At 43.0% G+C, this 15,173-nt stretch overlaps 1 protein-coding gene and 1 long non-coding RNA gene across 2 annotated transcripts; one reads left to right on the top strand and one right to left on the bottom strand.

Annotated features, from left to right (window-relative positions):
- Positions 1-279: 279 nt before the first annotated feature.
- LOC109199459 (vascular cell adhesion protein 1) lies at positions 280-4,121 on the bottom strand. Its single transcript, XM_019354830.2, has 5 exons — positions 4,107-4,121; positions 1,575-1,911; positions 1,229-1,489; positions 554-644; positions 280-418 (listed from the first exon to the last, which is right to left on the bottom strand). The coding sequence occupies exons 1-5, from the start codon at positions 4,119-4,121 to the stop codon at positions 295-297; spliced, it is 828 nt and encodes a 275-aa protein (XP_019210375.2). The 3' UTR covers positions 280-294.
- A 7,808-nt stretch (positions 4,122-11,929) lies between these two features.
- LOC112847871 (uncharacterized) lies at positions 11,930-14,894 on the top strand. The gene is made up of 3 exons (XR_003221704.1): positions 11,930-12,156; positions 12,705-12,782; positions 14,675-14,894. It is a non-coding gene; the product is annotated as an uncharacterized LOC112847871 (long non-coding RNA).
- The last annotated feature ends 279 nt before the right edge of the window (positions 14,895-15,173 follow it).

The raw sequence follows: 15,173 nt of genomic DNA, 5'->3' as shown, positions 1-15,173 counted from the left end.
TACTCATATTTTGTATTCTAAATACGTAACGGCGGTACATGTATTCCGTTACTCCCCAACACTGCATATCATATACACAGTAACAGCACAATAAGTACAGTGTTTTTGTTATGCAGCAACAGCAGACAGCCGACAGACTCCGGATAATAATTATGTTATATGTGCTATCAGCAAATGTTAAGGCCAATCATAGACCTGCATGCAAACATGTTAGTTAACTTAAACAGTAGGGTTCACATCCAAATGTTAACATTACTTGAGTACTATACAGATGCTTCTGTCAGCATGCAGATGTTAACACTGCTGATGTCCAAGATTTTTGTCCTCCTGCTGCAGACACTTTTTGGACTGTGATGCAGCTTTGTTCATGTAGATGGTTTCTGTCTCTGGTTTGTTGAACTGTCTTGATCTAAACCAGCTGAAGAAAAAGACAAATTGAAAAAAAAAACATTTCTTGATTTGTTTTTGTAGTTATGAATAATAAAGATCTACGTAATAGACCAGACAGCCTGTAAATAGTTATAAATGACCATAACAGAAGCAGCTGACTCACCACTCAAATAAAACCAGTGTGGCCACAAGCATTGTGATTCCCAGAGTCTTCACTACAATGCAGACACCAAACAGTTTTCCTGACTGTTCATCTGCAAGGCAGCAAGATTTTAAAGCAAATGAAACATTAAGAGAAAGACGAACATTTCACATTTAACGCGGTCCTTTGAGGTGACCTGACCGTAATGTCGTTTGTGTGGCTCTGTCCTGTTTTCTCTTCCCTCCGTTAGATACAATTGCAGCTAACCCCAGTCATCATTTAGACGAGAAAGTATTTAAGGCCAGGAAGAGGGGAGCTGTGAGTTTGTCTTTACTCTGTCTTTACTGTGTTGTTAAGGTTGTTTACTTCTGCTTATTGAGGAGTAGTGTGACTTTATGATTTAACATTTTCACCTACTCTTATTGTGTGACCAGTTGTGTTTTTTTATTTGTATTTTTTTTTTTAAAGGCTGAAAGTGGCTCTGTTGTGTTTGAAAAAAGCTTGTATTTTTATTGTGTCTCTTTTTCAGCACTTTTAATGTTACTTTCCCACATTGATTTACAATTTTAATGTTGACATATTGATACAAAATGCATTTGATTATCACTTGAATAATCAAATGCATCAACATTAGTTTTCATGGACACAAAAAAAGAAAATATGTGAATATAACACATCAGTAGCCTTTACCTTTACCTCCAACAGTCACAAGAATCTCTGCTGATGCCTGATTACCCAGATCATTAGTGGCCACACAGTAATAAACTCCTCCATCTGTTACATTGAAGCTGTAAATCTCTCCTTCAGATACTTTCACAGCTCCATCTCTGCTCTTCTTGAACCAGGTGAAGCTGCTGACTGGAGGTTTGGCTCTGCTGGAGCAGGTCAGCTTCACCCAGCTGCCTGCTGACACCAAACCTGATGGACTGATGGATGCTGAAGTGTCTTTAGGAGCATCTGGAGAAAAAAATAAGAAAGACATATCCCATAAATCATGTTGTCCTGTTGGATTCAGTTCAACAACAAACTCTGATTGTCTTACATGAAACACTGAGAGTCTCTTCTGTCTCTGCTGTCTTGGTGTCTTTTCCTTGGTTCACAGGATATCTGGCAGAGCAGCTGATCTTCTTTCCATCATGTGTGTCTGACAGAGTGATGGTCTGCTGGATTTTAGTTGTAAAGCTTCCATCTGTGTTTTCCTCTATTTTGTTGTGAGAGTCTTGTTGGAGATTCCAGGTGAGTTGAGGAGGGGAGTGTGGACAGGGAGTGAGAGCTGAGCAGGTTATAGTGACAGACTCCTTCTCCTTCAGATCACCTGGGATTGTAATATTGGGCCTCCAAGGAGAATCTGTGATTTCACAACAAACACAGTTTGTGCACTGATAATACAGTCAAGAAACAGATGGAGATCAGCAGTGTTGGGACTAACGCGTTATTAAGTAACGCGTTACAGTAACTACGTTATTATTGTGGTAACGAGCACGGTAACTAGTTATTATGCCAAAACCAGGAACGCGTTACTCGTTACTGGGATTTAGATAGGCTCGTTACTCGTTACTTCGTGTGGTGGATATCGCGGAGCTTCCACAGATTCAATAACATTAGCAAGTGGTGGAGGCCAGCAGGTGGATGAAGGAAAAGGGAGGCAAGAGGAGAGACCCGAAGCGGCCACCGGTCCGAGTGTCAGGTGAACTGAACTTCAGGTAAGAAGTTATGACCTGCAGTCTATCTGAGTCAGATATAAACCAAGTTTAGGTGCAGTTTATTTTCGTTATGCTGACATTTTCGTACTACGTGCTAGCTAGCATGATGGAGTTTCTATACAGCTGTGTGGGTGCTATGTTACTGATGTTGAACTTTATTTTGTTCATTAATTATTAGAGTTGCCAACCGTCCTGTAAAAAACAGAATCGTCTGGTATTCAGAGAAAATATTTCGCGTTTCGTACTGAGGTGAAAAGGAACACAGTTTGTCCCGGACTTCAGCTACAATGAAAAAGACACAAAGCTGAAGCTGCACAGCTGCCTCTTCTTCTCTCATTCTCTCCCGTTTCTACTTCAATCACGAAACTGATCAATGATCAGCTGATCGGCTTTTCTCTCTTGTTTATTTATCGCTCACTTTGCGCCAGAAAGAGGAAACCAGTGGATGTCGCGTTAAACAACAGCAGCACGTTTAAGCTTTCAGCTGTTGTTAGAATTTATTTAATATTAATTTCTAGTATCAGCTGATGTTTGCTGGAGCCACAGCTGTAAAGCTGCTGGTCATGATGTCGGTTTGTATATGTGGTGAGAGGGAAACATGCAGATGAAACCAGGAGATGTCCTTACTGAATCATCAGAGCTGAACAGGTGATGGAGAAACAGGTTTACCTTTTAGGTGACATGAATGAGTTGAAGGGAAGTTATGAGCTGTTTCTGAGAGACAAATAACACCAGGATCCTTTTCTATGTAGCTGACAGCTGGTAAGTGTGCAGGGGCGGATCTAGCAAAGTGTTGCCAGGGGGCCAGGTAGGGCATTAACAGGGAAAGGGGGGGACAAGGAAATACTTTTCTTTATTATTCTCATTTAAAATGTCTCGCTTTAAAAAAAAATAATTATCTGAGGCTTACAACAAACAATTGATAGATTGATACATATATACCATCAGAACAGTGTACATCACTGTCACAACAGTGTTTGTTTTCATTCAAAGGCTTTATGATTTTTCCTATAATGGCGGGCCGGTCTCTAGTCAAAATGCCTGGGACGATTGTTTTGTCCCAGTCCAGCTCTGTATGCAGCTCATCTGCAGTCTGGTGTTACCTACATCTTCCTATTCAGAAGGCAGAATTTCCAAGTTCTGAGTACAATCAAAAGCACCACGACTGCAGTTTTTGTGTTGGATGTAAAAAGCAGGCTAGAATCATGGCGGCGGTCAACGACGGTCCAGGCGTGGGATTTCTCTCGTGGAAATGTGCACATTATGTTTTCCTTTCTATTGGTAGGTGGCACAGTGCACTTGTGGCAAGTAAGCAAGATAGAAGACTGGCAATCTGGCTGGTATCCAGTTACGGAAGCAACACATTAACAAGAGAATTCTGAGTAAAACCAAAGTTACTTTCCCTAGTAACTAGTTACTTTGAAAGTAACGAGTAACTTGAAGTAACTGAGTTACTTTTTTAGAGAAGTAACTAGTAATGTAACTAAGTTACTAATTTAAAGTAACTTACCCAACACTGGAGATCAGTGACAACAATGGATAAAAGAAACCAAAATGAGGTATTGTCCTCCTTCCTGAAATCCTGCATATTTGTCATACATAAAAGTTTCAGATAAAAACTCATTTTAATATTAGACAAAGATAACCTGAGTAAAAGTGCACTTCTTATATGATGATTTAATTCATACAGGGAAACGAACTACTCAAACCAACCTTGTCCTGTGTGAAAAGGTAATTGTGATTAACTGAGTATGATTATTGCCAAATGTATGCTGCTCAAACAGCAGTGCACAAAAGAGGGGGCAGAAAATGACATTAAGGACAAGGAGAAAACCACTGCGGAGTAAACAGATCACAAAGGCTCGACTCACATTTGCCAAAAACATCTTGATAATCCCAGAGACTTTTGGGAAAATGTTCTGTGAACTGACCAGATAAAACTTTTTTGAAAACGTTTAAACCTGTTACAACTGGCACAAAACTAACAAAGCATTTCACCAATCCAAAATAAAGTGTAATGCTTTGATTTTACAGTTTTTTCTGAATGCTTAAACCCTAACTGTGATTCTTATAGCACAATTTCTAAAACTATTAATACTTATAGCAAAACCACTCACTGAGTTTGCAAAACTAAAAGCACAAACACTGCTTTGCACTCAGTTTGCCATTTTGTAACACACACTTTGCAAAACTGTAGGCACAATTCACTGCTTACACTCAATTACCAAATTTCCAACACACTCCTAGCAAAACTATACACATTTATGGCCATTATTTATGCTATTTTGCCAACTGTCTGGCACACTTTCACATGTGAAAACTTTTTTAGATAATTAGTTCACTTTGCAATCAGCCTAAGCACTATAATACAGGTAAGCTGTGTGTGTGTGGAGTACAGTGGAGGGAGCAGGAAGAGTGAGAAGTAGAGGAGGCCGAGGAACAGGACGTGGAGGTGAAGAAGTAGGACGAAGAGGACAACAAGGACAAGGAGGAGCAAGAGGAGGATGAGGAGGGGGGGAAGGAGGATGTAACAGTTGCTGTTGTAATGCAGTGTATCACCACATGGCGGCGCCTTCTGTCTCATGACTGGTGTGTCACCCCCTTTTTGTTCTTCTTCGTACTCTCCCTGTAATGGATGCTCCCGTGTGTACGCGGACTAGTGTGCTCTCGTGTAATGTGTGGTAGAGGTAACACTTTTATTTTTGATATTGTAAATAAATGAGTACTTTTGGAAAGTCAGAAGCTGTTGCTCATTCGCTATCCACCTGCACACCTCCGCGGCTGGCTTCATCTCCACCGCACGTTACAACTGGCGCCCGAACTTTTTTCCCTTGGACTTCAGACGATTTTTGTATCCCGCCGGGGATTCTTCTCTTCTAACACGTGAACTGTCTCGGAAATCTTCTCACTTTTGCGGACGCTCGGACGTTTTCCCCAGCCGTGGCCGCAGCCTCAGCTCAGGTGGGACCCGACTAATTTCTGGATACCGCGGTGTGCCGCTGCTCCGCTTGGAAAAAAGAAAAAGAGAGAAGCTGACTCCGCGTCGCGAATGGACTCTGTGGATCTGTTATTCGGACATGCTGTTGTTTTCGTCTTCTAAGGATTACTTCTTCTGCTGTGGGGAGCCTGGAAATGAACGTTTCTGCTGGCTTTTCATTCCCCTTTCCCTCTGCTGAGACTAGACGGACTGTAGCACATGTAAGTGATAACTTGGCCGACTACAACTGTTAGTGCTGGTCTTCGGCTCAGTATAATGAAACGATTTAAAACTAATCTTGCATTGAGCTCTAGTGTTGCAGACATGCTATTGTAATAACATGGTTGTGATCACTTCAGTCTAATTTTAGTTGTTGGGTGACGTTTTCATATGTGGTTTTTCCAAATTTAGTCTTGAACGGCATTTTTGCAGTTTTGTCTTTGTAGTCTGACCTAACTGACTCTTTTACTGTGATATAAATGACTGCGCTGTGCGCTGGAGCGGCTTAATTTTTTTGAAATCGCAATGGCACACTACCCAGATGACTCTGACTCAGACATGGAACTTACCTCATTACCAATGTGCCAGATAGTTGACAATGTAACTCCTAGCCTTAGCCAACAAGTGGTGGAATTAAGAACTGAGGTGAATAGGCTTAGTGACTGTTTACGTGACTCACTGAACATACAGCAGAGTTTACTGAAGCAGTGGGACCAACTCACAACGGGGAACTCTCCCCCTCCTGCAGTCCCACGGTCTCCTGTTTTCCCGATGGCCACATCGACACCTCATGTTCCTGCGAGGGACAAAACTGAACCCACCAACAGTACCAATCCGTTCCTGCCCAGCAACCCATTTCAACCTACAAATCCTTTCCTCCCATCTCACTCACTCGAGCTCAGCAGCACTTCCAGAGTGATTGCGGCAGCTTTACATCACGCCAAACTGGAGCCTCCTGTGTATGCTGGGGATGACAAAGTGCAACCTGAGGACTGGTTAAATACAGTTGGCACATACAAAGCCTCATTGAACCTAACTGATGGGCAATTGCTAAACGAACTGCCACACTTTCTTGCAAAAGAGCCCGGGAAATGGTTCAAGGCATTGAGCTCCCACATCACGTCATGGGCTCAATTCTGTCAGCTGTTTAAGACAGTTTTTCTGCCCTCCGACAGCCAAGAACGCATCCTGAGAGGGATATTGGATCGTGTTCAGGCTCAGGACGAACCACTCCCAACCTTTGTTGCCCACATGTTGAGTGAGTTTGATAAACTGAAGAGCCCTCCGCCTGAAAAAGACAGAATCGACCTAATTAGTAAACATGCTCTTGAAAAATACAGAGTTGCCCTGTATGGCGCTAATGTCACTTCTGTAATGGACCTGCTGCTGCGTGCTCATGAGCTTCACTCAGTGCTTGGACCGCATAGACCACAGCCTCCTTCGTGTGGCAAAGAAAACTATAAGCCTGAACCTTACTGCTTCAAATGCTCTCAGCCAGGGTTCACTACACGCACCTGCCCAAACTGTAACACCCAACCTCATTTGCCACAACGACCCTCAAACTCCGCTAGGCATGGCCCGGTCCAGCCATTGCCGGCGCCTGGCCCCTCTGACCCAGGCCACGAAAGGTTGGAATTAAGCAGCACTGCATCCCAGCCGCAATACAAGCAGTCGGGAAACTCCAGGGGGGGGAGGACATTTCACAGAGGCCAGCCTTCCCCCAGTTACTAACGGAGCCTCACATGCCCCATTCACTGCAGGGTGGACACAGTCTTGGACACTTGGAAGACAATTTTTCACAAGTCCACTGGAATACCCCACTAAGAACAAAAGTGAACTTCAATGCTTCATCTGTGGATGCTACCCTCGACACGGGCGCTTCCCTCTCAGCTGTACGACCAGATCTCATTCAAGTAAATGACTCTTACCCCAGAAACACAAGTGAGTGGAATGGTCCTGCAGTTAACCTCGCCAATAATGCTCCCTGCATCCCTGAGGGTGTTACTTGGCTCAATATTGGATTCATGAACAAGAACTTTTACTAGCGTTTTGCAATAATACCAGATTTGTCTTCTCCTTTCATTCTGGGAATGGATTTTATGGCAAGAGCTTCTGTTTCTATTCACATTCCCACTAGAACAGTCTGCATTGAGGACATCCCCTGCCCACTCGCAGACGATGAAGAGGACCTTCCAAATGATTACTTGCATTTGCCTGGAACACTGATGTCTTTGGACTTGATTCGCTCAGACTTAACAGCCAAACTGTCTGAAGCAAGTCTCTCAGAGAGCGACAAGGATGCTTTACTCAATCTGCTCAGCAAGCTTAGCTCCTTGTTTGATGGTCATCTTGGTCGAACGGCTCTCACTGAGCACGCCATAGAGACTGGCAATGCAACACCTGTCAATCTCCCACCCTATCGCACATCACCTGCTAAGAAACGTGTGATTGAAGAACAAGTGCAACAAATGTTGAAGGACAACATCATTGAACCTTCCACAAGCCCTTGGGCAGCTCCTGTGGTCATTGTCAATAGAGCGGCCGCGGAACCAAGGTTTTGTGTGGACTTTCGAGGGCTCAACCAAGTTACCCGAAAAGACTCTTATCCCCTGCCTCGTGTGGATGAGTCTTTGGACTTTCTGGCACGGGGAAAGTTTGTCACAACATTGGACTTAGCGCGAGGCTATTGGCAGGTTGCTGTAGCAGAAGACTCCAAGCCTAAAACTGCCTTCATCTCTCACTGTGGTCTCTTCCAGTTCCGGGTGCTGCCCTTTGGGCTCTGCAACGCACCTGCAACTTTTCAGAGGCTCATGAACTCTGTGCTTGCTGGCCTCATTTACAAAACGTGCGCAGTCTACCTGGATGACATTGTTATCGCCTCACCTACCTTTGAACAGCACTTGGTGGATCTTGAGGAGGTGCTGGGCAGACTCCAGGCTGCTGGCTTGTCCTTGAAGCTCAAAAGTGTCAATTCTGCCTCGATGAATTCACCTTTCTCGGGTACCGCATCACATCATCAGGTGTTAAACCCGATCCAGACAAAGTAAAGGCGGTCAAGGAGTTTGATACCCCAACCTCGGTGAAACACGTCCGTCAGTTCCTTGGCTTGACTGGCTATTATCGGCGCTTCATTCAGAATTATGCCCGCCATGCTGAACCTCTTCACGCCATCACCAGAAAGGACAATGCTTTCCACTGGGACGACAGCTGTCAAAGAGCCATGGACACTTTGAAAGACCATGTCACATCAGCCCCGATCCTGTCATTTCCGGACTTCGACCGTCCCTTTTCCATTCACGCTGATGCATGTGACATTGGTCTTGGGGCAGCATTGATGCAAAAGGATGACAAGGGTCGTGAGTATGTTGTGGCTTTTGCTAGTCGCTCCCTTCACAAAGCTGAACTCCCCTACTGCACTTCGGAGAAGGAGTGCCTTGCTGTGATATGGGCCCTGGAACACTTCCGCCCGTACGTTGAAGGTGTTCATGTTACTATCTTCACTGACCACAATAGTCTCAGGTGGCTCATGTCTCGTCAAAACCCAACGGACCGACTCGCCCGCTGGTCACTTCGTTTGCAGGACTTTGATTTCACAATAGTGCACAAACCTGGTGCACAAAACAAAGTTCCCGACGCACTGTCACGCCACCCTTTGCCTCTGACCTCTGACAGGCCGACGGATCTTTTACCAGATCATGCTGTCATGGGCAGCCTGGACATTCGTACTCTGCCCCCCGTCATTCTGGCTGACCGTTCACAATTGAGACGGCTGCAGCTGGATGATCACGTCACAGGTCCACTCCTCAGAGACATTGAAGCAGACTCTCTGAACAGCTCAGACAGTGCCACCTTGTTGCAGTATGTTGTGTATGACTCTCTTTTGTATTACAGAGACCCCAAGTCCACATGTGCTTTGCACCCTTTGAAAGAGCTGAAACTGTTCGCCCCTACTTCCATGAGAGGCACCTTGCTGGACTATTACCACGACCACCCCACGGCAGGTCACTTGGGTGTTTCTAAGACACTGGCTAGACTGCGCTTTAGGTTCTTTTGGCCCAAGATGGCTGCTGATGTGAAGTGCTATGTGACTTCATGCTCAGTGTGCCAACTCACCAAGCCAAGTCAGAAAAAAGCAGCCGGTCTTATGGTTCCCATTGTCCCCAGAAACCCTGGGAGTATGTTGGGGTGGATTTTGTTGGACCACTGCCCCGCACCCCCGCTGGTAATGCATATTTGGTCGTGTTTGTTGACTATTTGACTAAATGGGTCGAAGCCAGTGCTGTCAAAGAAGCTACATCTCAGGTAGCAGCTGGTAAATTTGTCACTGACATTTTTGCTAGACATGGTACACCCACTTACCTGATTTCTGACAGAGGGTCTCCTTTTGTGAGTGAGCTTTTTGAACATGTTGTTTCTGCCTTAGGGTCAGTGCACAGACTAACTACGGCTTATCACCCTCAGACGAATGCTACTGAACGTGTCAACCGGACTCTGAAAACTGCAATCCGTGCTTATGTAGGTGATAAACACACATCATGGGACAAGTTTCTCCCTCAGATTTGCTTTGCTCTGCGTACCGCCCCCCATGACAGTACAGGTATGACTCCTGCCATGATGCTTTATGGTCGTGAGTTAGACACCCCGCTTGACCTTATCACTCAGCCTTCTACAGCAGGTGTTGATGAACCGGGTGTACCTTACCCTGAGACTCTGAGAGCCTCCCTACAGGAAGCTCACGACCACGCCAAAGCAGCTCTGGACTATAGCCATGACAGACAAAAACATTACTATGACTTGAGACATCGACATGCCACGTTTCGTGTTGGTGACCTTGTGAGAGTTAAGACGCACCCCAGGTCAGACACTCAGTCTAACTTTACTGCTAAACTTGCACCACTGTTTGAGGGACCATTGTGTGTATCTCAGAGACTCAGTGATGTTAATTACAGGCTCGCTTGGGTGGACTCCGGTGTGGATGCAGGTGTTTATCATGTTGTGAACATGCAACCAAAGAACATTCTGTTTCATCTCCTGCTGGGAGAGAGATCACAGGGAACTCTGAGTCTCAGGCCCACCCTGGCCCCCCTGCAGTCACTGACATTGACTCTGAGCCATTCCCCTTTCATTTACCGGACATTGACTCTTCTTCTGGTGTGGGCGCTGTTTCAGACAGTCTTTCACCCAGATCTGTTCAGCACCCAGCTGCTGGTGGACATTACAATCTCAGGCCCAGACGTTGCCCCAGAATTACGTCTGGCTGGAACAACAAAAGATGGACTAATGATTTTCACACAACCAGGCTTGATCTGAAGTGAAATGTTTTGGTTAAACCTGTTTGATGCTATCTTGTTGCATTGCTATTTTGAGTCATGATATGTAGATGTTTCTGTTTGCTCTACTTAATCCAGTTTTATGGCTCTTTAGTGCGTTAAGGTTCATTCTTGGCATTTGCTAAAAAAAAAAGAAAACTGATTTTCCACTGTACATATTCATCCTATTTTCACCAGATTCATTTTTAAATGGTCTTTTGCCCTGTGTGTGTGCCGATCTTAACTGTAACCTCTATGTATAGGGTTCTGTTAGGTGTGGTGTGTGCTTTTTCAGCTGTGTACGGCTGAGGACAGCCTTTTTCTCACCAGGGGGGACTATGTAACAGTTGCTGTTGTAATGCAGTGTATCACCACATGGCGGCGCCTTCTGTCTCATGACTGGTGTGTCACCCCCTTTTTGTTCTTCTTCGTACTCTCCCTGTAATGGATGCTCCCGTGTGTACGCGGACTAGTGTGCTCTCGTGTAATGTGTGGTAGAGGTAACACTTTTATTTTTGATATTGTAAATAAATGAGTACTTTTGGAAAGTCAGAAGCTGTTGCTCATTCGCTATCCACCTGCACACCTCCGCGGCTGGCTTCATCTCCACCGCACGTTACAAGGACGAGGAGGGGGGAGAGGAAGGGTAAGAAGAGTAAGAAATAGAATTGCTGATGACATCAGAGCTACAATAGTGGACCATGTAATCAACTATGGAGTGACCCTGAGGGAAGCTGGCCAACGGGTTCAGCCTAACTCGAGCTGCTACACTGTAGCAAGCATCATAAGGACATTTCGAAATCAGAATCGGTTAGTACAGTCACTTTGCACTAAGACTTGTAGCACTGCCATATGCTAATGAGAAACACAAAAATACCATAGATGTAAAAATACTGAAATTGTTACTTTACAGAATTGCTAGACGACCAGATGCTGGGGCAGAGGAAGCATGTTCACTGCAGACCAAGAAACCCATATAGTCAATATGGTGATTGCAAATAGTCCTATACTTGGAAATAAACACTTGTGTTTGTTTTGATGTGTGTGAATAAACACCAGTACCAGAAGTTTGGATCCCTCTATGCTTACGGATCTATGACAAAAGTATGAGCTCAAACTGACATGGCCTACCTTGTGCACAGAGAAAGCAAAAGTCAGATGTGTTTTGTATTCATACCGTCAGTGTGTAGTTGGCGCATTGTGTGCTTAGTAGATGATGGCTTGTGTGAACTGTCTGATACGAAAACACCATTTTTACGAAGGTGTGAAGAGCTGTGTTCGCTTTTGCAAGAGAACTACAATGTTTTGATAATTGGGTGACAGGTTTTCTTATTTGTGTGTAGAGTTTTGCAAAAATAGCCAATAGTTACAAAAAATGTGCTTAAGCAATCAGAAAAAACTGTAAACAGGCTGTTTGTAAAGGTCCAGTTTTGTTTATTGATCCAAGCCTGAACAGCTACGCATAGTGTCCAGTAGAGGGCTCTGTCGCTTAGTTAGCGGCAAGCTGCACTTCCAGCTCAGACCGGTTTTTGTGGCGCACATGTGCCAGTAGGCAGCTCTCAATGAAGCATGAAGCAGCGTGATACCGGACTCTAGCGAAATTAACAATTTGCAGCCCTTGGAATGCGGAGCGAGGTACACGTTTTAAGTTGTATTTGATATTTTGTTGTATTCTCTGCTTTATTTGAGTTCATATTTGTAATAAGCGTCTAAGAAAATGTATTTTGTGTTTCTGTTTAGTTTTCACGGTGCATTGGCGCACCTCAGCACTGTTAGATTCTGAATGAATCTCAGAGTAAAAATTACTGCACCCGTAGAGGCTCTCTCTATTTCTTCCTTGGTCCGGGGGACTGCTACACTGTTCATGCTTGGAAAATGTAGCTAAATTAATTAAAACAATTTTGCTAAGAAAAGTTGACCAGTATTCCTCCAGAGCGATGTCAATGACTCATTGCCAGCTATCAAAAACTCTTCATTGCAGTTCACCATTCAAAAAACCGCATTTTAACTGCAGGTTATCTTTGTCTTATCATAAAACATTATTTGATTTCAAACATGCAGAAGTGACAAATATCCAAAAGCTGTTTTAGTTTTAATCACTAACTGACAGGAGTTCTCCTTTAAGTGCAGTGAATGTTGGGGAATTTCTTCTCTTTTATTTTTTATTTTCTGTTTTCTTGCAGTTTTGCTCAAGGCTTGTTCATTTTTAAGGGCTTTGCACCAGCAGTGGTAGTGAACAAGGTGGTAGTGAACTCTGGGAGGTAAATATAGTAAATATGTCTGTGTTTGTTAACAGTGTGCAGGACAGTTTGTATTTTACATTGTTAACTGTGTTTACTACAATTTTTTGACTGTCCACAATAAAGACCCCAGAAGATAACCTATTATCCTGAGCCATCTTAATTTTCCAAATTTCCATCTAAACACAAAACACTTAAACATGCTGATTTCTTTTACATTTGACCATAATTTCTTTTTTTAGTTTTTCAACAAAAGCTGCAGCTGATTATACTTTATTCTTTATAGAATGAGAGGAAACTTTCTCACCTTTAATTGTTATTCGAAGAGGATCACAAACAGCTGTTCTTCTGAACGGCAAGTTCACAATTCTGAAGTAGTATGTGTTTGTATAATTTGTGGTTAAATTGGAAAACAGAGTGGTGCAGTTTCTCTGTGTCAGGTTTCCTGTAATATTCATTGGATAGATGTTAACTGTCAAACTGCTGTTGAAGATCACATTGTTTGGATAGCTGCCAAAGTCATGATTATTTTTAATCCACACTCCAAACACAGGTCTTGTGCTGTCAAACGCATTGCTCCCAGTCAGTCCATAGTCACTAAAGTTACATGGGATGTGTAAACAAGATCCACTCAGAGCTTCCATCTCTGTTGGTGCAGTGATGAACAGGTTTGTAGGATCAGGACAAGCAGCCAAAGTGCCTGAAAAAACAGAATATCATCAAAATATAGAAATGTAGATAAAGAAAAAATTAATCATGAAAAATCTGACTTTAAGAGTCATGGGTATTTTTTTTATCTCGTTCTGTCAACTTCTTCAGTATAAAATGTGTGACTTTGTAAAGTATCTCTATCTGCTCTGATCTGTCAGACAGTAAATGACTGAAACGAGACGGCTCACTTGGAATAAAGAGGAGACTCAGTAACATGATGTCTGTCATAAAACCCATCATCTGGAAAAATATGAAAAAAAGGAATCATTACACAAATAAGAAACAAAAACAGGAACTTGCCTCATTTTGTAAAGTACTTAAAAAAGAAAAACCAAGAAAAAAACACCATTAAGTAAAGACTTTTTTCAGTACAAGGCACAAAATTAGTAACCTGTTTAAATGTTTTCTTACCAAATGATCAGACACAGAGGAGAGCCGACAAAGTAAAAATCAATGTGTGATTTCAGCAGAAACAGACCGAGTGAAACACTTCTCTGTTTAGATGTTGTAATGTCAAAGCAAACAGACCTGTGATGCTTTTGGTTTTCTGTCTTCCCTTATTCAGTCAGTCAGTCTGCTTTTCATCTTTCCATCATGCACTCTGCTGTCATTTCAGACACTGACACTCCCACCTGCTTCTAGATTTACCTTTCTCGAGCCTCCACTTGTTTTTTAACCTGTTCCTCATTCCCTCATTATGTCACTTGTACACAGAGCTCCTCTGTGCTGATAGTCTTAGTGCAGCGGTCCCTTTAATAGTTCTGATACCTGGCGACATCACAGGAAGCAGGAATTAGTAAGGTTTAGTGAAGTTTGCACATGGCCCAAGAGACTGCCATGAGGTGGCAGTAATGCACCATTTTGCTGTTTCCCCACCGCCAATAAACCCTATACAGAAGAAGAAGAAGAGACTGCCATGAGTCCACATGCATCTGCCCTCAATCCTTCATCTTTTGGAGCATCGTCTATATGTATATTGTTTATTTGATACTTACCTGTAGTTCTGTGGTTGTATTTTGTGACATGAAGGAAGTTTAGTGTCTAACTGATAAGTTGTTGAAGCCACATGTTTAGAGTGCGGCTATGCTTATTCTCACAGCTAAAGTCCTACGCTATGTTGATTAGATTATTGTAGATTGTAGGTACAGTGTATGTGTAAGATTTAAAGAATATACTTTGTAATTGTGTTATATTTGTTTCAGTTTCACACTTTCTACATCATTAAATCTGTGGACAAAGAGTAATGGTTTTCAGAGTCTTGATGGAAGAAAAGTGTTGAACCTTGCTGCCTGTTTCTCTCCTGCGCAGTGTGAAGAGGGAAAGACAGTACACCCTCATGTTCATCAGTTCTCTGCTCACTTGTCTTTTATCTTTCCAGTGTCATGCTTTCTTTTCCTGTCACCTTTATATCCTTGCATTATTTCCCCTAAATAAAGACTATTTAAATCTTATATCCCTCTCCTTAGTCATGCTATTGGCTCACAGTCATTGTGTCAATTTAACTATCATTGTTGGAGATAATATCAGAAATAATTTATATTCTAAAAATATCATTTTTAGAACTCTATCACAGGGTGTGATTCATCCTATCATAAACTGTCATATTCTAGAACTTTCTCACAACAATTTCTTTATTGCAGTAGTGACAGGTGTGACAAATGAGAACAATAACTACAGGACAGTTATGGTAGAGGCAAGACA

The sequence above is a fragment of the Oreochromis niloticus genome, linkage group LG9 (genome assembly GCF_001858045.2).
Source record: "Oreochromis niloticus isolate F11D_XX linkage group LG9, O_niloticus_UMD_NMBU, whole genome shotgun sequence".
In the NCBI taxonomy this organism is placed as follows: domain Eukaryota; kingdom Metazoa; phylum Chordata; class Actinopteri; order Cichliformes; family Cichlidae; genus Oreochromis; species Oreochromis niloticus.
This window is presented reverse-complemented; position numbering and strand designations above follow the sequence as displayed.